Source organism: Caretta caretta, chromosome 6 (assembly GCF_965140235.1).
Source record: "Caretta caretta isolate rCarCar2 chromosome 6, rCarCar1.hap1, whole genome shotgun sequence".
Lineage (NCBI taxonomy): Eukaryota > Metazoa > Chordata > Testudines > Cheloniidae > Caretta > Caretta caretta.
The window spans coordinates 36,622,776-36,645,884 of record NC_134211.1 but is presented as its reverse complement, the minus strand read 5'-3'; the positions used below and the strand labels follow the sequence as shown (position 1 = coordinate 36,645,884).

At 43.3% G+C, this 23,109-nt stretch overlaps 2 protein-coding genes across 6 annotated transcripts in view; one reads left to right on the top strand and one right to left on the bottom strand.

Moving 5' to 3' along the window:
* The window catches only part of LOC125639015 (uncharacterized), a 29,616-nt gene extending 26,991 nt beyond the window's left edge, over positions 1–2,625 (bottom strand). The window contains exon 1 of the mRNA XM_048855414.2: positions 2,238–2,625. The gene's annotated coding sequence lies outside the window, so the exon portion shown is untranslated. The remainder of the gene's footprint in view (positions 1–2,237) is intronic.
* A 2-nt stretch (positions 2,626–2,627) lies between these two features.
* Positions 2,628–23,109, top strand: part of BTBD10 (BTB domain containing 10) — a 53,207-nt gene continuing 32,725 nt past the window's right edge. The window contains exons 1-3 of one of the 5 annotated variants that reach the window (XM_048854252.2): positions 2,628–3,173; positions 14,592–14,658; positions 18,662–18,791. In XM_048854252.2, the coding sequence (XP_048710209.1) occupies positions 18,691–18,791 (101 nt within the window). In that variant the 5' untranslated portion in view covers positions 2,628–3,173; positions 14,592–14,658; positions 18,662–18,690. Of the gene's footprint in view, positions 3,174–14,591; positions 14,659–18,634; positions 18,792–23,109 lie in introns of all 5 variants that reach the window. The other 4 variants (XM_048854250.2, XM_048854251.2, XM_048854253.2 and 1 more) reach the window with 4 other exon arrangements.

The window sequence follows — 23,109 nt, the reverse complement described above, 5'->3', positions numbered from 1 at the left end:
AAGAGCAAACCAGGCAAAGATTATATTGAGTTTCAATCTCTGGAATCAGAGTCAATTTGGTGAACTTTCTCCACTAGTTTGACATCATCCTTTGCAAAGTGAATGCTAGCAATGCATTCTCATACCTGGTACCCCCCAAACTCAGGTTGTCACGGATGTTACTGGAACAATTCTATCTCCATCTATCAGGCATACTGCCACAGTTCATATTACATGGTTCTAAGAACTGAATAATTATTAAAATGTGTAAGATTGTGTCCAAAGGGGGCTCTATTCTTTTCATCTCCCTGCACTGCAAATATTTTTCCTTCTCTTTCTTCTTCCTCTCTCTCCATCCTCTTCTTCCAGCTTTCCAAGGGAGAAGATGTCACTGGTTTTAGACTGTAAATTCTTTGGTGAATTGACTGTTTTTGTATGTGTTTGTACAATGCCCAGTACAATGGGGGTGACTGAGGTATCAGCCTGCACACTACCCTAATATAAAATACTTAATTAATAATAATACTGGATAAGATCCTTAGAAAAGAGGTGAGCATTGAGTTTAGACCTGAATGCACTCAGGCTTGGGGTCAGTTTATTCTCCTCCCAAATGGAGCATTCACCAAACAACTGAGCTTGTCTAGCATGTGGAGCATAACAATAACTGTCTAGGAGAGTCGTGGATGGATAGGTGATCCCTGAGATAGCACAATCCCAGCCCATTAAAGGATTTATGAATTAATAATAGGATTTTTAATTCATTCTTGAAATGAACTGGGAGCTACTAGAGGCCCTCTCTTGATCAGATTTACAAGCTTAACTCTTCATTTTGTTTAGATTTAACATCAGCCAACTCTTTTCTCATCTATGTGCTAATCTCTGCTAGACATGGAGATAGCTGCAAGATTGTGGCATATATTGTGAAGGATTAAGGGAGTCAAGCATCATTTGCACATCATTGGCAGTTGAGCCCATAAAGTATCAGTTTCTCATAGAATCTAAATGTAAATATGGAAAAAGTGGTGGTGGAAAAGCAGTTGTCCAGCAGCACCCTCCCAGTATAGCCTTCAAGGAAAGATTTCTGAGCATTTCCCTTGACCCTTGTCTCATCTCTTAAGTGGGACAGAGTATCTTATAACAGTGAGGTCTAAGAGTATGGGAACAGATGTTCTTTGTCCATGGATTGCAGGAGACTATTCATCTGCACCACCAGCACTGTTTCAGATTTATTTCTGTCCAGAATGGAGAGGATCTAAGATTGGCTTGGAGTTTGTACTTGCTTGCTGTGTGATTAGCTTGCTAAGAAATAGATTTGGTACCAAGTTAGATCTGTTATGTCTCATAAAGGTTTCTTTATGAATGGGAGACTATAGTAGGTTTTAAGGTGGGAGGTAATATCCCTTTTTCAAACATGGTGTTGACAGCCTCTATTACAAGGATTCCTAGTTACTCTTCTCTCTCTTTCTCCAGACAGTAATGACTTGCTCTTGATTAGTATGTCTAGGACTTCTAAATGGACTAAATCAGGGGAAGGAAGGTATCATGTTAGACATGTAGCTGATGTTCAGTTCCGGGTATCTCAATAAACCTGGGATATGGGTGAGCTCAGTGAAAAAGGATGAATGCACCTCTATGCAAGAAATGCTGGGTTGTGTTATGTAGGCAGAGCGATGAAGCAACTCATCCCCACAGCTTTTGAGCATGTTTGTAGGGAGACGAGAAGAGAGAATCTATGAACGCAGGCATGTAGAAGTTATTTGCGCTTCAACTTGTATGCCTCACCTTGGGTTTTCCTCCATCAGTAATCTAGTTTCTATCCATTTTTTCTTGCTCTGAGAAACATAAAGATCCATATAGATGGGGGAGAACAGAGTAATTTCATAGCTACTGAATTGATATATCTACATCTCCACTTCCTCCTTCATCACTATACTTTGTGATTTGGGCCAAAATTGTAACCACAGATCTAGACCCTCTCAATTTACCAGGGTATTCAGATTCAAATGCCAGGATCCAAATCTAATGCTGTGGTATTGGTTTCAAAACGACAAGCATATGAAAACTCAACAGCATGGGTGATCTTGTGATCATAATTCAAGAGCATGACACCACATCCCAAAGTTCAGAGCATGTGGCAAAATGACATCGCTTCCAGCCACAAATTACAGGTGGTAGGCCAAATTGGCCCAATAAAGCTGATCACTAAAACAACAGGGGTATGTCTTTGTTTTCAGGGCCTGTCTGTCATTCTTACTTACAGAATGATGTTTTGTCCTGTTTTGTAACTCTCTGCAGCCTGACCGCTGGGAGGAGATGCCCGCCAGCCGAGTCGGTGAAACTGACAGCAGGCTAGCGACCTGTCTATAGGTTCTTATAGGCCCCCTATAGCCACGCTAACAGAGGCTGGATGAGACAAGGATCATCGTTCCCAAGCTTGTCGCGCTCCTCACCGCACTGCCATCACCAAGACCGGCAGCTGCCACGGAGAACGAAGAATCTCCCGGTTCATTCCCGCCCCTCTGTCCTGCCCCCCATGGCCTGTAACCTGCTGTGCCAAAGGTGAGGGGGCAGCTCCTGCCCGTCAATCTCCCCCGCGTCCACGCGCCTGCTCGACTCCCTTGGAGAGCCTCCTCTGTGCGGCGCCTCCAGGTCGCGCTCTCGCAGCCCCATCTCCCCTCCCCGCACGCTGCCTTCCTCCACGTGCACCGCCCCCACGCGACTTTCCCCTCCCCCCTCATCTCCTCCCGCGGCCTGTCCCTGCATGTCCCTGTCCCGCGGCAGGTCCCTCATCTCCTGCCGCCGGCGGCTCTGGGCGCCACCCTGTCACCATGGAGACCGGGGACGCCCTGGTAGCACACCCGGCGCCCCCGCCGGCACTCTCGAGCACCGAACGTCGCACAGGCGACAGACACGCCCCTCGACCTCGTTTTCGGTTTCACCAGCTGGCGCCCCCGCGCCCCCCAACTTCCGCCTGGGGAGAGGCTGGAAACCAGCAAGCCCACTACACGCCCCCCGCCTCCCGTGTAATACGTCGCGTTCGGCGCAAACCTCGCGATATTTCACCCCTTTCCCGTTTCCTCCTCCTCCTCTCTCGCGGGAGGAGGAGCTTGCAGCGGCCGAGCCGAGGCCGAGCGGCCTGGGAGGTGCAGGAGCGGCCTGGGAGCGAGGCGGCCGTAGTCGTGGAACCTGGCGGGGTAGGTGCGAGGTCGGCCGGACCCCCGCTCCCCGGGCAGGCGGGGGCTGAGAGGGTGGGGAGCGAGGTAGCGGCAGTGGGGTTGGGTGGCTGCGGAGCGGGGCGGGGGCGAAACCGGTCTGTGGAGCGGGGCAGGGCGGGTTGTGGGGAGAAAGGGGCTGGGGGCGTAGGAGCGAAGCCGTGGCCGGGAGTGGGCTGTGGAGCCCGCAGTTGGGCCGAGGGGGAGCGGAGCTGTGTTGGGGAGGAGACTGGAGGTTCCGGGCGGCGAGGCGAGGCGAGGCTTCGGGGTTGTAGGGCTGGGGAAGCAGGCAGAGCTGCGGGGCGCACAAGTGGGGTGTCTCTGGGGCTGAGGCAGAGGCTGGGGGTGGCAGGGGTGTAGATAAATGACCCCCCTCTTTCAGTTTCCTGCTTTGGGCCCTTTAAAGCACTGACCATTCTTCCTCCCCCGTGGCAGGTTTGCTGTTACTGACTATAAGGTGCTACTTCGTTATAAATAACCGTTCCTAAGGTACTCTGTGTACATTTGATATCTTGCCTTCTGGGAACATGGACAGTGGATTTGTTTCCTGATGCCCTTGGTTGGCCAGTCATACTAGTAGCTTTTGAATGAAATGGTTGGAGATGTTAGTAATACATAGTGTTAATGAAGGTTTTCTGTCACGTGTCAGAATTGTATTTCCTGTTGGGGATTGAAAGGAGCTCTGTTCTCTTGTGTGCCAGTTAAAAACCGTGATTAAACTGTATAGGGCAGTTCTGCAGGTTCCTATGAAATTAACATCCCTTCGTCTCAGTGATGTCTAGTGAACAGTGAAAGATTTCTTTGTGTTCAATCGCTTAAAGCAGGGCACTTAGCTTTTGGGGCCTCTTTCTCAACACCAAAATGAACTACTCTCAGTGGGTGGCTAGGTGAAAACAGTGAGTGGGGCGTTGCTAAGACTGTAGCCTGTCCCTGATTCTTTTGGATTTGTGATTTGTTTTTGGTGATGTCGAATTTGTCAATGTTTTACAGTGAAATCCTATTGTAGGACCATAAGATGGTGGTTTTCAACCTTTTTTCATTTGCAACCCCCTAAATTTCAAATGGAAATCTCAAACATAGTCTGTGGACCCCAGGGACCCACATACCACAGGTTGAAAACCACTTCCATAAGACACATAATGGTGAATGTACTGATTGACCAGCAACTCTGCCTTACCTTGATGAAGTCTTAGTTGTGATGTTTTCTTCAGCAGCTCCAGCTTTTCCGCTGAGCTTCCTGAAACTATTGAGAGTGCTTCTTTGCCCCAAAGTGTGTGTCTGTTTTGGAAGATACGCTTTGTAGTGCTGTAGTGGTGCCTGAAATATGTAATGTCGCATTCTGACAAAATTGCTTTGAGAAAATGGAATTGCAAGTTTTTGGATGAGTGAAATGCAGTCGATCACCAATGCTGCAAGCAACGTAGCATAAAAACCCACCAGCAACCCCACTCACCTCTCCAGTTGTCACTTCATCTCCTTCCTCCATTTCATCTCTAAGCTCATGGAATGTCATCTAACACCTGTCTGGAGTTCTTTTCCTTCAACTCCATCCTTGACCCTTTCCAATTTGGGAAATGCCCACTTCACTCATTTAACTAGTTCTCACCAAAATTCACGAACAAGTACTCCATCTTTGTCACTCTTATCTGTTAACTGACTTTGACATCAGTTATGCTCTTAAAATCTTGTCCTTCCTTTGGCTTGCAATGTTCTGTCCTCTGCTGGTTCTCTTATTTGAGACTGCTTCTTCAGTGTTTCATTCACAGGATACTCCTCATCCCTGCTTCAACACTCAGTGGCAGTACTACAAGGCTCTTGGATTCCTCTTCCCCCTCTGCACATTATATCTGGGTGATCTCATTCAAAAGCAGAGCTGTAGTTATCATCATTATGCAGATTTACAGATCTTCCTTGCTACTTCACACCTGCTTCCTTCTATCCAGACTAAAATCTTTCTACATCACCTTATGTATATACATTTGAGAGAGTCAAGGTAGGTGAGGTAATGTCTTTTATTGGACCAACTTCTCTAGGTGGAATGGACAAGCATTCAAGCCCAATCCACCTTGTGTGTCTCATATCCTGGGACCAACAAGCTACAGTAACATCACAAACAATGATGGTATATACATCTCTCAGTTCAACCTGACAGTGTAGTCAAAACAGAACTGTTTATTTTCTCCCCTCACTTCCCTAAACTTCTCTCCCCTTTCTTAGTGCTGTTGTTGTCCCCAGCTGCCATCTCTTTTACTCAGGACTGCAGTCTCAGTTTCATCTCTGACTTATTCTCTTTCCACTCCCACATATCCAGGCTGTCTAAATCTAGCAGTTTTTTCCCTGGATGGCATCTCTAAGACTGAACATTTTCTTCCATCCACACAGCTAAAACTTTTGCCCAAAACCTCATGTGTATGTCTACTCAGCAAAGAAAAACCTGTGGCTTGCTTGTGCCAGCTGGGTTGGGCTCAGGGGCTGTTCCATTGCTGTGTAGACTTCTGGGCTCGGGCTGGCGCCTGAGCTATGGGACCCTCCTACCCCACAAGTGTCCTGGAGCCTGGGCTTCAGCCTGAAACAGCCCTGCAGTCTGAGCCCTACAAGCCAGAGTTGGCTGGCATGGGCCAGCTGCAGGTTTTTCTTTGCTGTGTAGAAATACCCATTAGCTCAGAGGTGGGCAAACTACGGCCTATGGGCCTCATATGGCCCGCGGGACCATCCTGCCCGGCCCCTGAGCTTCCGGCTGGAGAGGCTAGCCCCCGGCCCCTCCCCTGCTGTCCTCCCTCCCCTGCAGCCTCACTTCGCCAGTGCTCTGGCCCATTGCTCCTGCTGGGCAGCGCAGTGGTGTGGCTGGCTCCGGCTGGGTGGCAGGGCTGCAAGCTCCTGCTGCTCTGAGTGGCCTGGTAAGGGGGCGGGGAGCCGGGGGGGTTGGATAAAGGGCGGGAGTCCTGGGGGGCAGTCAGGGGACAGGGAGCAGTTGGTTGGGGAAGAGGTTCGGGGGGGCGGGGCAGTCAGAGGATGGGGAATGGGAAGGGGTTGGATAGGTGTGGGAGGCCTGTCAGGGGGCGGGGGTTTGGATATGGCTTGGGGCAGTCAGGGGACAGGGAGCGGGGTGGGGTCCCGGGGGGGGGGCAGTTAGGGGCAAGAGGTCCTGGGAGGGGGCGGTCAGGGGGCAAGGAGCAGGGGGGGTTGATGGGTCCGGACTTCCGAGGGGGAGCAGTTAGGGGGTGGGAAGTGGAAGGGGGCGGATAGGGCGTGGGGGCCAGGCTGTTTGGGGAGGCACAGCCTTCCCTATCTGGCCCTCCATACAGTTTTGCAACCCTGATTTGGCCCTCAGGCCAAAAAGTTTTCCCTCCCCTGCATTAGCTCATTGATTGCTGCAACTTCCTCCTTTATAAACCCTTCCTGGTTCTTGGGCAGTGAGTCAAAGTTTATTCCATGATCCTTTTGTCACTGGTGTTGAGTAGTATTGAGCTAATTATGGTTCTGCTGGAGTGGTATTCTCACTGAGGCAGTTGAACTGTTGATAGCTGTGACTGGCCTTTTGACTTCTAGCCCTGCAAATAAGTTGGGAGATGAGTGATTAACCTGTGAATTGCTATTCTATTTGGTCCTGCAGTAGCTGGTAAGATTTTGCTTTCCTGTAGGATGAGTCCACTCCTGCTTTCATTGAAATCAATAGGAGCAGGCTGAGTGACTGAATTTCATTGAGCTGATTTATTGATGTCCTTTGAAAAGTAGGAGGACAAGCTTTTAGGTGTGTGCTGTTGTGAGACTAGATCCTTCTCTTCCATAACTCCTGCAGTAGCAGTAAAGTGAAAGGTTTCAGAGTAACAGCCGTGTTAGTCTGTATTCGCAAAAAGAAAAGGAGTACTCGTGGCACCTTAGAGACTAACCAATTTATTTGAGTATGAGCTTTCGTGAGCTACAGCTCACTTCATCAGATGTATACCGTGGAAACTGCAGCAGACTTTATATACACACAGAGAATATGAAACAATACCTCCTCCCACCCCACTGTCCTGCTGGTAATAGCTTATCTAAAGTGATCATCAGGTGGGCCATTTCCAGCACAAATCCAGGTTTTCTCACCCTCCACACAAATTCACTCTCCTGCTGGTGCTAGCCCATCCAAAGTGACAACTCTTTACATAATCAAGTCGGGCTATTTTCTGCATAAATAGCCCGACTTGATTATGTAAAGAGTTGTCACTTTGGATGGGCTAGCACCAGCAGGAGAGTGAATTTGTGTGGGGGGGTGGAGGGTGAGAAAACCTGGATTTGTGCTGGAAATGGCCCACCTGATGATCACTTTAGATAAGCTATTACCAGCAGGACAGTGGGGTGGGAGGAGGTATTGTTTCATATTCTCTGTGTGTATATAAAGTCTGCTGCAGTTTCCACGGTATACATCTGATGAAGTGAGCTGTAGCTCACGAAAGCTCATGCTCAAATAAATTGGTTAGTCTCTAAGGTGCCACGAGTACTCCTTTTCTTTTTAGTAAAGTGAAACTTACCGTTCTTCTACATCTGCTGTTACACAGGTGAGAATGTTGTCAGTTTCACTCTACTGCCACCTGTTATTTATTCCTGAGGGGAAGTTTTCTTAACATCGCTGTAGAGTACATGGGTGCTATTTTAAGTTCTGAATTACTTGCATCTCACCTAACCTAATGTTAGGTAATAGTGTATTGCAGGGTATGTTTATCAATTAGGCTTGATCAGTGTCAATTTAGTAACATTTTATAAGTAATTATGGTTGATATACCGCCATGTAAAGTAGCTTTTATATAGGAGATGTGTACTTAAGTCTACAACAAATTTATTCAACAGACATGGATCTTCACAGTAGGTGAGGTCGGATGTGTGCGCGCGCCAATGGCAAATGCTCACTTGGAACTTCTTACAAATCAGATTTCATTGGGACTGTAAGCACACCTGCTTATCTCCTCATCTCAACCCAGCTAAGGATATATAAAGGAGTGCAGTTCAACTGCTATTCATATTCTTCTGACAACTGTAGGCACTGAGCAGCAAACTGACTGTCTGTCCCTTTTGTGAAGTTTAGTATTTTAACTTAGAAATTTGGAATATTTAATAGCGTGACTTTTGTCAAAATTTTGGTCCCACTGGGTATTCCATTTTCCAGGCTCTAGTGACGCTTGGGCGATTGTGAGTCTGTTGTTCAGCTTTAAGATGTATTCCTCTGAGGGTACTGTGTCTGCAACAGGTGAGTTTTCTGTACCTACTCTGCTTTCTCTGTATTAGATTTTTACCAGTCATACATGTAGAGTTTGGGGTATTAGCCTTAAATTCTACCTGTTGGCAAATTGAATATTATCCTCTTACTGATCAACTGGAGCAGTCAATGTGCAGTACCTGGCCCCTATCTGGTGAATCAGGAACAGGCATCCAGCAGACTTCCTTGCCAGCAAAAGCTTGATGTCCAAGGACTTGTCACTTACATTTGATACTGAGGGTTAGGCTAAGCTACCACCAAAGAACTCTTCACTCTTGTAGTTGCATTCCCCAAAATCAGGCACCTAGAGTTGGAAGGCGTCTGCTCTGTCAAGCTCAACATTGGCTTCAGTGTCAATGTGGAAAGACCTATTGAACTTTTAGAGGATTATTTGCTGGTAGTGTTTGTTTGGAGTTGAAGAAATGGAGCCATGTGTCTCACAACTAAATTTGATGTCATAGCCAGTGTAACAGATTAGTGTGCCACTGGAGGCCTGGTGCTAGCCATCCCTGATTACAGAATCAGCCACACCTTGGAGAGATCACAGTGATTGCCATATAAAGAGCAGTGGAAAGCTCAGAAAATTGTGGAGAAACTGCAGAGTGTATGAAGAGCTCCTGCATGAAAGACTTGAGATCAAGGGAGCTGTGACTGAGAAGCACAGGGAGCTGTGACAGAGAAGCAGAAGGCTCCTGTAGGGAAATCCAGATGGAGTTTGACCCTAGAAGTTTGGGGGCCTAGGAAGGTAGGTTCCAGATAGCCCATCCTCCCAGCTCTTCCTGTGAGAACAGAGTAGGACAGAAGAAGAGCTTGGCTGAGAAAGAAGACACTAGATCAAAGTATGGACTGTAGTCTGGTGATGGACTTTTATTTTGGGACCCTGAGGATTGTTGAGCCGTTTTTGTTAACACCCCTTGCCTGGGGCTGATTTAATATCTAAATGAAAATCTGTGTGTAGCAATTAAGGGGCTCACATGAGGGGGGCTAAAAGTGGCATGGGGCCTGTTAAGTGACCCCTGGCTATGAGGGTGTGCTCATTAAATGGCCACCCCATTACAGCCAGCATGATACTGCATCATCTTCCATGCCAGCCACTTCTGTATGTTAGAGGCCTTCTAGCATCCAGTCCATCTGGTTTTGGAGACCTTTGTCTGCTGCATTGGGTTTCAGTGCATCTGTATCAGGTGTCTCAGTGCTTCAGCATCAGTGCCTCAGTGAGGATGGATAGCATTACATCCAGTTCCCAGGTGCCAAAGAGTCTGTTTGTTGCACTGAAAATTCTGATACTTCCCCTCCCTCTCCCCTTTCCCCCCCACTTTTTTTTTCTTTTCCTTTTTCCCCCTAGGATCTGGCAACAGAGAGAGTTGCTATTGGGAGGTAAGTCTGCTGCAATTTTCACTGGGTTAGTTTTTTTTTCCTTTGTGGCACAAAACAGGGAATCTTCTTCTGCCTCTCCCTTTCATGTGTCAAATATACCACATCTTGGAGAGGTGGATTCTAGTGCCTGGGATCAACTTCACTGCTAGGGAGTCTGAGGTTTAGCCTGTGATGCTTTCCTTTCAAGAGCTATCAACTCGTTCAGTTCAGATGTTGTAAGCACTTAAAAGGCCATATGTGGAATCCCTCTGCTTTACAATGGGGTGGCTCTGCTTTACAGATGACTAGTCCTCTGACCCTATTGGGAGATGTGGGCTCAATGCCTGAAATTCAAAAGACCAAAGACAGATTCCCTCAAAAAAGCTGATAAGAGTCCATCCTTTTAGATTTATATATTGAAGAAAAATGGCTGCATCTTTTCAGCAGACGTCTTTGCCTTAACCCTTCAGTTCACTTAGCTTTGAAGTGGAAGCTCAAGAGCTTAGATCAGTGGTCCCCAAACTTTTTTGGTCATTTCCCCTTTCCCTCCCCCCAGGAGCGGGGCTGTGGCCTATGGTCGGGAGCAAGCCTGTGGTTGGGAGTGGGGCTGGCGCTGCAGTGGGGATTGGGGGTCATGGTCGGAGTGGAGCTGGGGACAGAGCATAGCTGGGTGGTGCTTCCTCTCTGCCCCCATGGGGACTGCCCTGGGCCCTGCTTTGCTCCCCAAACGTTCCTCCATGTCCCCCCTAGGGCATGTGCCCCCAGAGTTTGGGGACCACTGCTTAATATAAGCTTTATATAAATGTACTGCTGAGCACCTACTGCCACTGTTCTCTTTAACTCCAGGCAATTCTGTGGTCGTAATGTCAGAATGTCCATCTCATGATTTCAAGAATTTCCAGGAACATCTGAGAGTGGCTGACAGTCTCTGGATCTGGAGTCAGTGGTGATGGGAGGGTGGGGCGAAGAGGTGGAAATAGTCTTTCTGTTACCTCTGGTGAAAGAGGCTCTGAGAATAGCCAGCCAATGAATGAATGAAAACACCAACTATGGACTTCTTGATGAGCCTGTACCTTCCCATAACTGAAAGCTGACCAGTGTTACACAGAAGGGGTTCAGATATTCTTACCCAATCCCCAGTTTCTCAGTTGTGCATACAACTCATGATGGGTCAAGAAAGTCTGTTCCTCCTCTCCTGATCCCAAGAGACAAAAAACCAAACCAGATTGCGAAGATAAGATGTAGTATTCTATCAAACAACAAATGTGCATACAACTATCAATTTGTTAGCTAATTTATGTCTTTCATATCTGGGATAAACTATCCCCATTATTTTATAAACTGCCTGAGGAAGCTAAAGCAAGGGCATGTAGAGACCAAGCCCTGGTCTACACTAGTGAGGGGGATCAATCTAAGTTATGCAACTTCAGCTACGTGAATAATGTAGCTGAAGTCAACGTACTTAGATTGACTTACTGTGGTGTGTCCACCACGGTGAGTCGACTGCTGCTGCTCCCCCGTCGATTCTGCCTGCACCTTTCGCGGCGCTGGAGTACAGGAGTCAACGGGAGAGCGCTCGGGTCGATTTATCATGTCTAGACTAGATCCCCTCTGGATCGATTGCCTGCCTGCTGATCCAGCGGGTAGTGATAACATACCCTAAGTTGCCATTGACACTGCAGTGAGACGAGAGGCAAACATAGTAACCGCACACCCATCCTAGCTAAGGTATTCTGATTTGCCAAATGAGGTACAGAGTGCAATAGGAGATCCTCCCCTTATGGACTTACATTATTCAGTCGCAAGACAGAACTCATTTTACCATTTTAAAGGCTAATGGTCCATGTCAATGTCCGACCCTTCTGTGTGTGTGACTGTAAGTATATCTTTTGTGCACATCCCAGATTCTTATCTTATCTTGTATGATCCCTGGGGTAGGAGGAAATCTGTCATCTTTTTTTTTTTTTAATGTTGTTTTTTCCCAAGCCTGTTGGTTACCTGGGGAGACTAATTGCAGTAAAAGTGGATTTGCCTCAGTGAAATGTTCAAAAATGAGAAATCATAACTAATCTCACTGGTTCAACTGGCAAATGTTTTCTCATTCAGTTCAGACTACTGCACAGCTTCTCTCCGTGGTATCATACCTTTTTTATGTTTTGATACATTTCTCTTATTACCTGGTCTTATTAGAGCAGTAAGAGCTGAAAAAAGTCACTTGTACTGACATAAAGTTGAACCAAAAAAGCTGATGCAAAAAGCAAATTATATGAGTAAAAATATCATCTGTACGTACATTAGCTATGATTTAAAAAAATTACAGTGGTGCAAATCCTCATTCTTTAGGGCATCACCTGTTTGCTAACTATGGTCAGGAAGTAAGTACTTTCCCCATCGTATAGTAAAGCCACAGGCATTGTAGAGTTTTTGCCTGTCTCTGAAGCATCCAGTTAAGGACAATGCAGGATCCTGGGAAGAATTCCTGTGTAAGAGCTTATTTATTATGTGCTACATTGAAACATTTTGTTACAATATATGATTGGGAACATTTGTGGGTTGGGCTTTCTTGATGATGACATAGCTGCACACTGTCTCCCCGTGGTACACAGATCTAGTATCTCAAACTTCCTCACAATCCCTGTGTCTGTTACATTAAATGAAGGGAGAGAGAGAAAGTTGATGGAGAGAACAAAGATGAACGTGGTAAGGGAGGATGAGGAAACTGAAGGAGAAAAAGCAGATTTTAAATAGCTCCTTTCCCTTCAGAAGCTTGGCTGCCACTTCAGCTGCAGTTTAGTGCGTTTGGCTTCTTTTGCATCACTTTCCAGTGTAAAAGTTAAATTGAGAGCTGTTTAATATTCAAACATTATTTTTTATAAAAAGAGTTGAAAATAGCTGCTTCATACTTATTCTGGTAGGGCAGCTGACTTGAGCTGAAGGGTAAGGTGCCAAGGCTAGGATATTTGCTGGCATGGCTATGTTAGTCAAGAGTGTGAAGAAGTATGATCTCTGATGACACAGCTGTATCTCAAGAATCCCCTACTGTAGATACAATTACAATGGGCTGGTAAATCTGTGCTTTCATAGGTATAGCTTGTTTTGCTCAGGGGGTGGTGTAGATTTACTATACTCATATAAAGCACAGTTTTGCTGTTCTATTTCTGTCTGTGCTCGGAGTGCTTTGCTGGTAAAGTATACTGGTATACCTATACTTATAAAGTTCTCCTAGTGTAGATATAGTCTAGAATAGTCCAGGGAGCTGTGATGGGTTAGACTCGCCCTGTTTGGGATGTCACCTGATGCACCTAGGTTTCACTGAGTCTGCCTGCCGCACTAGCCTGGGCTCCCTCTCCCTGTTCTGCTGAATCAGGTTCTCGGCCTCTGGAAGCACACACACACAGGTAGGGATGCACCAGCTGTAGAATCACAGAGTCTGCAAGCAGCTCTCTATGGGAAGATTCAGCTAGGATATTGCTCTGCACTCAACTGCACACCCCCTTTGGAGGAGTAAACACAAAATAATATTGTCTTGCAGTGTATAGAAAAGTCTGAACAGCGCAAGCTCATAAAAATTCACCCTCTCCCTCAAGGGAGCACAGCTTCTACACCCCCCTCCCCCACCCCACCCCGAATATTAATTGAATAAACTGGGTTATGTTATAAACAAGAAATAAGTTTATTAACTATAAAAGGTAAACTTTAAGTGATTATAAGGGATAGCAAACAGAAGAAAGCAGATTACTAAGCAAATAAAACAAACCACGCATACTAAGCTTAAGATCTTAAAGAGACTGGTTTCAAGAAGTAACTTCTCACCCTAAATGTTGCTTTTGGGGCAGATTGCAGAAATTCTTGAAGGTTAGCTACCCTGCTTGCAGCTTAAATCTTCAGGTATCTTATTCACAGACCACATGGATCCCTTTTCCAGCCTGGCTTCAGTACTCCTCTCCCTTTCCCTTTGTCCTTCTTCTTTCGGTGTTTCCAGCAGTCATATTGGGTGGGTATTCAGTGAGGAGTGAACCAAGATCAACTTACTCCCCTGCCTTAAATAAGATTTACATAAGGCGGGAATCTTTTTTTTCCCAGTCTCGATCTCCCCCTCCTTTTAGTGAAAAATTACTAGAAATCCAAGGTGGTGTTTCTTACCAGATGACAGGACCACTTGACCTATCAGTGTCACTGCAATGTCCCAGGATGCCTCTCAGGAAGGAGAGAGATTAGTATCTTCAAAGTCTTATTGTTTCTTCCTATTGGCCCATCAAGACTGTTGTCTGGTGGGTGTCCCCCAAATACACATCCATACATAGTCAATATTCCTAACTTTAGATACAGAAATGATACATGCATAAAAATTGGTTAATCACATTCAGTAAATTATAACCTTTTCCATGATATCTTAAAATTCCCATCTTGCATAAAATATATCTTTTATGCCATATCCATATCATAAGCATATTTACATAAAGAATATGGGGTGTGAGCAAGTAATTTGGAAAAACAACATTACCAGTAGGTATGACAGGAGTGCTAGAGTAGATAGGGTATAGGTGTTCTTAGCACCACGTCACTGCTCAGAATAGATCTAAATGAGACCAGGTTTCAGCAATGATGGGGAGGTTTCAGAGGAATCTATATAGCCAAACCTATGAATAGGGGTATTGGTGTTCTGGCCAAATTCTAGTGTGCGTGACTATTTACGCTTCTGCCTGCCTGCCTAAATTTCTTGTGTAGTTTCAACTGGAAAAAGTACTCTTTACTTCCTGTCCTAAACTACACAGATACATTTTTGCTAAACTTGCTGCTTATCATTCCAGAGGGGACCCCACATTAATAGTGGAATCAGTGATGCTTGCAGTTTGTATCAATTCAAGGTGAAATGTGGTATGTAAAAAGATCTTTTATTCATTAAATACTATTTGGGGGCTGAAAATATATGGCGTGTTGAACCTATGAATTAATATTAACAATCTCTAGCTTACTACTAAATTCACCATCAGCTCATACAGAAATACACAGTATCTTATCCATTTTTTTCTGAGTCTGAACTAGATTGCAGGTTCCTTTATTAAGCACCAAAAACATTGCTGTTTGATAAATGGTAAGTACAGTAACGACCTACATAACTTTAGGTTTGCTATCGAACTGTCACATACACTTCATGTTTTGGCCACCTAAATTTTCAGTTAACATATAATGAGTCATTGAGCTCTTTTAGTGCTGCAGTAACTTAGCATCCCCTAATACGGGGTGGGCAAACTTTTTGGCCTGAGGGCCACATTGGGGTTCCAAAACTGTATGGAGGGCCAGGTAGGGAAGGCTGTGCCTCCCCAAACAGCCTGGCCAACTCCCTGTATCCGCCCCCTCCCACTTCCCATCCTCAGGACCCCAGGCCCATCCAGCCTCCCCTGCTCCTTGTCCCCTGGCTGTCTCCTCCTGGGATCCCCCACCCCTAACCAGCCCCCCGGGACCATACCCCCTATCCAATCCCCCCCCTGCTCCCTATCCCCTGACTGCCCTGACCCCTATCCACACCCCTGCCCCCTGACAGGCTTCCCGGGACTCCCATGCCTATTTAACCGCTCAGTGTCCCCTGACTGCCCCCTGGAACCTCCTGCCCCTAACCCAACCCCCCCGCTCCCCGCCCCCTTACTATGCTGCTCAGAGCACCAGGACTGGCAGCTGTGCTGCCCGGCTGGAGCTAGCCACATAGTCTAGAGCACTGGGACAGGCCTGTGGCTGGCGGCATGGTGAGTTGAGGCTGCAGGGGACGGGCTGGGGACTAGCCTCCCTGGCCAGGAGCTCAAGGGCCATAGTTTGCCTGCCTCAGCCTTAATTACTAGACAAATTGAAGACTCTTTTTCTTCCTGCCTCTTTAGGCAGACACTCATTAACCTGTTTCAGAGTAACAGCCGTGTTAGTCTGTATTCGCAAAAAGAAAAGGAGTACTTGTGGCACCTTAGAGACTAACCAATTTATTTGAGCATAAGCTTTTGTGAGCTGAAGTGAGCTGTAGCTCACGAAAGCTTATGCTCAAATAAATTGGTTAGTCTCTAAGGTGCCACAAGTACTCCTTTTCTTTTTACTCATTAACCTGTTTATCTTGACATCTAATTGTGAATCATGAGAGGTAGCAGTTTCAGCTTTTGTTTTAACTTGGTTTGACACCGATATTGTCAAAATGCTTTTTACTACCGAAAACTTTAATACTATTGCTTCTATGTTTGCTTTGTGCGCTAAAAACAGATGTTTTGTTGATTTGTAGGATATGCTATAATTCTCTTGGTTTCTCAAGGCCACAATTTCAAAAGTCAAACTGCTATGATTACAGGGCAAATTGCACCTTAGGCCCCTTTAGCTCTCTTGAGTGTACCACTTCCTGGCTTCCCTGCACCTCACTCAGGGTGTAACTGTGCAGTCAAATCACTCTTAGATGGGATTTTTGGGCTTAGCTCCCTTGATTCATGACCACGAAGGCACAACTTGGTTTTGAGATCTGCAGTGGTTTCCATTCAAGAACTTGTGATAGTATAAGTTTGCAGTGATATAGAAACAGTGTCTTCAAAACAAAGCATTATTTATTTGTTCCTCAAAGGTTTGAAGTGTGTAGAGCACAGGGTAAAATCCATAGGGCGTACACGCCTGGGGCTTACACCTTAAACTTTTCATGCCAGCTTTTGTAGGTTCCCCTCAGCCCAGCTGACTCAGTCGCTGGCAGGGAGAAACAGCCTGTACTGTGGCAGCAGGCTTCCTGTCTTTGCATGTGTCAGTCTGTTAGCTTTCACTAATACAACTTGGGTAGCCTTTGGTTACTCACTCGATCCCTCCTTTTTCTAGCATCTATGAGGTTTAAGGATCATCTTTGATCCTAGGTTCAGCTGGAGAAGGAGAAGCCATTCTGGCCTGGTTGAAGCCAGAATATTTTTTATTTGATGCCACCCCCTCCCGTTGTTCCCTCAAGGAGCCTTGTATTTGCCATTGTTTTGTTTCCTGTGGGTTTTCCCCCTTCACAGCATTTTTTGATTTAACCTCTGGTGTTCAGGCAGGTTAATATCAGGGCATATGATGTTTATATTAAAAATTACACACACCTCCCTCCCTCATTCTTCACACCAACCATTGATTTTTGTTAGTCTGTATGTTTGGTGAAGAAATGCATGGGGGAGATGTTGAACATTTTCTTAAGATACTAAGACCCCAGTCCTATAAACGCTTATGCCTGTGCTTAATCATGTGTGTTTGAGTGGTCCATTGAAGTTAAAAGCTTAAGCATATATATAGAAGTATTGATAATGGTGCAGACTAATTAAACAGCTAGCTGAAAAAGATGATCTTACATGTATTAAATAGATTTTTCAGTAAATATTTTTAGAACTATTTGTTCATTTGTTTGAAATGGACATCACAAATTATAAAACATAATTCACAAAATTAATTTTAAAAATGGCTTGTGCTTTTCCATTCCTTTGCACTAACCAAATTCTGTCTTCTAAATTCTTAATTAACTCTGTCCAAGAGTCTTGTGTTTTACTGTTTGCCTTTATTGGAAGTTTTTCCAAGCAACAAGACATTTTCAGTTCTTCTTGGGCAATAGAAACTTTTTGGCATTCTCATTAGTTTTGAGAGTAATTTTTCATTATTAAAGTATATAAAAACTGAAATCTGAATAACAGTGAAAAGGCAGAGGAAGACAAGATCACAGAATATTCAGCTTAATCTGGCCAAACCAATATAGCAGATGCTTTCTGAAATAATTTACTTCTGATCTTCATAGGATATGGAAAGCCTAGAGAAAATTGTTAACTACTTACGTGATCAGTAAAGCATGTCCTTCTTCTAATGGTGAAGAATTGCTTGACTGATTAGAAAACTTTGCAAATCTCTCTAGAAGGTATTGTCTACTCCAGATGTAACTTGTTTTATACAATTTGATTTGGATTGGCTGTATCTTTTATCGGTCATAAATTTAATGTTTTACCTAAAAGTACTCTTAATGGATGAGTCACATACTAAGCATTTGGTCTCAGTTTGAGAAACAATTTAAGCATGCAATTTGCGGGTTTGCAAAGTCTTTACTTTATAGATATTCACATCTAATTCTTATGTCTGTTCTAGAATTTGTAGGATTTTTCAGTATATTTAACATTTAAATCTTTCTGATTGGATTTTGAGCATAGGCTATAATGTCACTATTTGCTAACTATGAAGTTGGTGCTTTTTAATTCTGTTTCAATTGGATGAACAGTGGAACCATTAATTGTTAGATAATAACATTTTATACCTAAGAAAATTCAAATCTATTCCTATTCAAGGATTCCTGTAGTAGATAAATGGTTTGTTTCTGAATTATTTAACTTTATGTAGTTAAAATGATATTGAAAAGTGTTTCTATTGTGCTTGTAACATCTAATTAATAACCTTTTGTCTGCACACAATGGAATAAATTAAATCAAATTTAAAATTATTTATTAAAGTATATAGGATTACACTTCTTATAATGACAGGTTTCTGAGTAACAGCCGTGTTAGTCTGTATTCGCAAAAGAAAAGGAGTACTTGTGGCACCTTAGAGACTAACCAATTTATTTGAGCATGAGCTTTCGTGAGCTACACGAAAGCTCATGCTCAAATAAATTGGTTAGTCTCTAAGGTGCCACAAGTACTCCTTTTCTTTTTACTTCTTATAATGAAAACACAGTTTTAGCAGCCAGGTAGAGGAGAGAAGCTCTGTTTTGCGCCGTGGATACTGAAGAATACAAAAACTAGAATATACTGTATTCGTTAATATAAACTAATGGAGCACTTTGAATTCATCTTTCTTTATGGCATTGTAAAAGGTTGACACTGCTCTTTTAATGTAGGTTGAGTGCTGCATGTATGCTTTTCAGAGCAATAGTGTGAGGAAGCTTGCAGTGGGATGGCAGGACGGCCTCATCCTTATGACAGTAACTCCAGTGATCCAGAGAATTGGGATCGGAAATTGCATAATAGACCCCGTAAGCTTTGTAAACATTCAAGGTAGGTGCCATATACAATCGCATCTCAGAGCTACAGTAAATCTCATTCTAAAAACAACTATATTTGGTTGTGGCAAGTCCTGTCATGAATGTGGGAGTTCTTCTCTTTTTAAAGCAACTCTAGTTAAAAATGTCACTTGAAATAATTAGTTGTATTGAAATAATTATCAGCCTTCCTAATCTTCACTTGTATTTGTTCTGCTGTTTGTTTCTTAGTCTTCTCCAAATTAAATGAATTATGAATTCACTTAGTTTGTAGCTTGTTACGTGGATACCTGAATAGTTGAGATGGATACCAGGCACTTTATTCACCGGTAATCATTTCAGTGAGCTGGCATTATTTAACAGCACACTTGGGTTATTTGCAGCTTGCTCATGGGGATGAACTAATATTTGCTTACATGAGTTTCACTCTTTATAGCTCTTTGTTTGCTTAGCAAACTTGCTTGCTTTTGACTGCTAAAGGAGTTCTTTACCTAAATATGGATTTTTTCAAGTTGAGATGCTTTGTAAATACTCAATCTGAAGACAGTTTAGGGAGTAAATTTATTTTTCAGCTGTTCTATTCAGAATAGAAGCTAAACGAGACAATAGCTTAAGTTACAAACATACTTTTCTAGAAAAGTTTCTCTTCACATATGTGTCTGTTCAAGGATTTGAGCTGTTAGGGGGCTTATTCCCTCACCCGCTTCCTTCCCTGGTCCTTCTCGCCTGAACAGAGAGCAACAATACCCGAAGTCCAAAGGTGCAAACAATTCGACGTTTATTGGGGTGAACTTCCAGCAAGCATGATTCCAGTTTCCTTCCTTAGTGTCCTCCTTCCCAGCTCTGACACCACAGAGCCTTACACCTGTGTCCTTGTTCCCATTTCCCCCTTTAGCAAAACATGATTCCAATTTCCTTACCCCCATTCCCTGCTCCCATTTTCCACACACACACCCACCCCCTCACTTCCTGACTGACTGCAGACTATATAGTAAAACTTGAGTTCAGCTTAGCTATACCTTAACTAATCATTTTCCTGAAATTTAACTAACCAATCCTAACATATAGTAACATGATTATGTAACCAGTTATATCCCACCACCTTAATTAGTTTACACCCAGCAAAATTAATTATACAGCAGACAGAAACAATCACAGAACCAGACAGAGATTATACAAACAAACAATAGCAAAGTGGGAACTATAATGACAAAACAATACAGAAGTGAGGATTTCACATCCCAGCTATTGATAAAAAGAAAAGGAGTACTTGTGGCACCTTAGAGACTAACCAATTTATTTGAGCATGAGCTTTCGTGAGCTACAGCTGATACATCTGATGAAGTGAGCTGTAGCTCACGAAAGCTCATGCTCAAATAAATTGGTTAGTCTCTAAGGTGCCACAAGTACTCCTTTTCTTTTTGCGAATACAGACTAACACGGCTGTTCCTCTGAAACCAGCTATTGATAAGTGAGTTCTTGCCAGACAGGATGCTATCAAACTAAGTTTCCTTTTACGTTTTCTAGGCACTTCCCTTTCTCTGGAGGTGATAGGCACTATCAGGTCAGGATTGTATTCCTAACAGCCCAATAGCACCTTATTTCAATGTGACTAGTTTGGAATGTGAGGATGTGACCGTTCACTTCCCAGCTTATGGCTGCCTCTGCTGCTTAGCCAAATGCCTTAGCCTAAGAACAGGGCCTCAGACTGTCACAGTAAGAGAAGGCCCTTACACCGGCAGACAGTGATTTTGATTCTTTCTTTTATACCTCTAGAACTAGCCAAGTAATAAGAATACACCTAAATTTTTAAAGTACAGGCTTTTGCAGACAGGCCTGAATATCTATATCCTAACATGAGCCATTATTAAACATTAATTACACCTCACAACATTCTGCTCAGATAGGTAAGTGTTAGACCAGGATTTCTCAAACTGGGGGTTGGGACCCCTAAGGGGGTCATGAGGTTATTACATGGGGGGTCGCGAGCTGTCAACCTCCACCTCAAACCCCGTTTTGCCTCCAGCATTTATAATGGTGTTAAATATATAAAAAAATATTTTTAATTTATATGGGGGGGTCGCACTCAGAGGCTTGCTATGTGAAAGGGGTCACCAGTGCAAAAGTTTGAGAACCACTGTATTAGACTATCCATTTTACAGGTGGGGAAACTGATGCACTCAATTGTTAAATGATTATCAAGTCACACAGTGATTCAACAGTTGAGCTAGAAATAAAATTCATAAGACCAGATTGTTATATTCCCTTTCTAATTGCTAAACCTTTGTCCCTCAGTAACGGGATATTGCTGTATCAAATAACTTACAATATAAAGTTTTAATATTACATTAGGAGATATATGGAAGACATGCAATTGGCATAACTGTATTTCAGCCAAATATGCATCTGGTAAAACAGTGAAATTAATATTATTGAGTACTAATGTCTCTAAAATGAAGCATAAATTAAAGTAAATTCAAGCAAATACATGTCTTCTCCTTAAAGATAAATAACTTGGTAGTGCTAAGTGCTCTACAGGTGATAGATCTGTATAATATGCCAAAAAAAAGCTAATATACATTTTGAAGGGAAAGTATCCAAACTGACATTTGACCATTGGATAATATAGACACCTTTTGGGAAACTTTGAACAAGAAATTGATTTAATTGTTTCAGCTGAAAATAAATAACTTGTATTGAAAAAAGTTTGTCTCTTTGACACATTGAGACATTGAAATATATGAAAAGTCGTGTGTTAGGGCAAAGGACTGAATTACTAGAAAACAAAGTGTGCTAAAGAATAGAATTAGTATTTTTAGGTGACCAGTCAATTCAGTATTGCTCTTAACTTACTGGGTGCTCTTTGCAAAAGAAGAACCTAAAATCTGCATAGAGCTAGTGGAAAATAGTAGAAAAATGCTTTTTAGGACACAAACTTAAGGCCTTCACTCACAAGGCACTAGCTGGTTATGAGGATTGGGTACCCCAGCCTCATTCATGTTGCACTTTATAGGACATACTTTACATCATGGTAGGGAAAAAATGTTTTGAGAAATTGCATGTGGTAGTAATGTAACTAGACTTTATTCTAATCCATCTGAACAAGGGAGCAAAGTTAAGGTGGCATGTACAGTCATTTCCTGATTTGAGGGTGTAACCATGGAACCTTAGCATTTTTCATATAGTTTTAATGCAATTTACTAGGCTTAAAAAAGAGACTGCATGATCTGGAGCTATTTGCAAATTGTCCTGCACAAGGTTGATAATCGGACGAGGGCTACTTCAGAATTCTGTTTCATTCACTTTGTGCCTTGCTAAATGCAGCAAATGGCATATCGGAAATGTTGTTGGGTCCTCTTTTTTTAACTCCGAGAGAGTGTAAAAAGAAAATGGCTGAACAGATTTTTCTCAAGTGTAAAATATAAAAATAAAAAGCCTACACGTAGAACCCAGATCTAACATGTTTCAGTCCCATAAGTGAAGTTAATGCCTCTGTGTTCCCTCTCTGAGCTCAGTATTCAGTTGTGGTAGCTCATCACAGGATACATGTATACTTTAAGCTGAGGGTACGATTCTCAGATTGACAAGACATACTCGTGCTAACTCTCATCAAGCTAGCATGCGAATAATAAAATATAGCCATGGCAGAAATAGAAGGGATTCAGAGATTGGGGGTGAAAATGAATTAGTCCTGGAGAGCCTTCTGTATGAAGAGACTGTATAGGTAGGAATTGTTTAATTTAGAAGGGACATGAGAGGTATAGAAAATAATGAATGGCATACAGATATTAATGTTTGTCACACTGACTTTCATATATGTTGGAGTAATTTTTAAAAATTCTGTTACTAAAATAAGCAGACAAGACTGAATAATTGTAGAAATCAGACCTGTTGACTAAAGAGGTGCCATTTTTAGTCACTCTTTGGACTTCAACTGCTCTTTAAGCATGAGTCATCTAAATAGTTACAACTATGTAGTAGGTACAGCTGTTGTATTTTTTTAATTTAATTTTTTCATTGTTTATAAACTTGTAAAGCACATTTTGTAAACATTTTTTTTCCTAATCCTATTTCTCTAAGCATTCCCTCTTAACATGTGATGGAAGCTTTGCCTGTTGTTTATGGCTGTTTCAAAGCTCATCCTTTACCTTTCCTCTTCTGCCTTGGAGCGTCAATACTTGTTTGACCATTGATTATGTTCAGCTGATGCTCAGTTCGAAACCATCCTCATTTCACTTTTGAATTCTGTTATTTCCTATATGTGTCATGATAGAAGGATTTTGGCTACACCATAATGCCTTCCCATGTCTGTCTCTGTAACTTAGATTAATAAT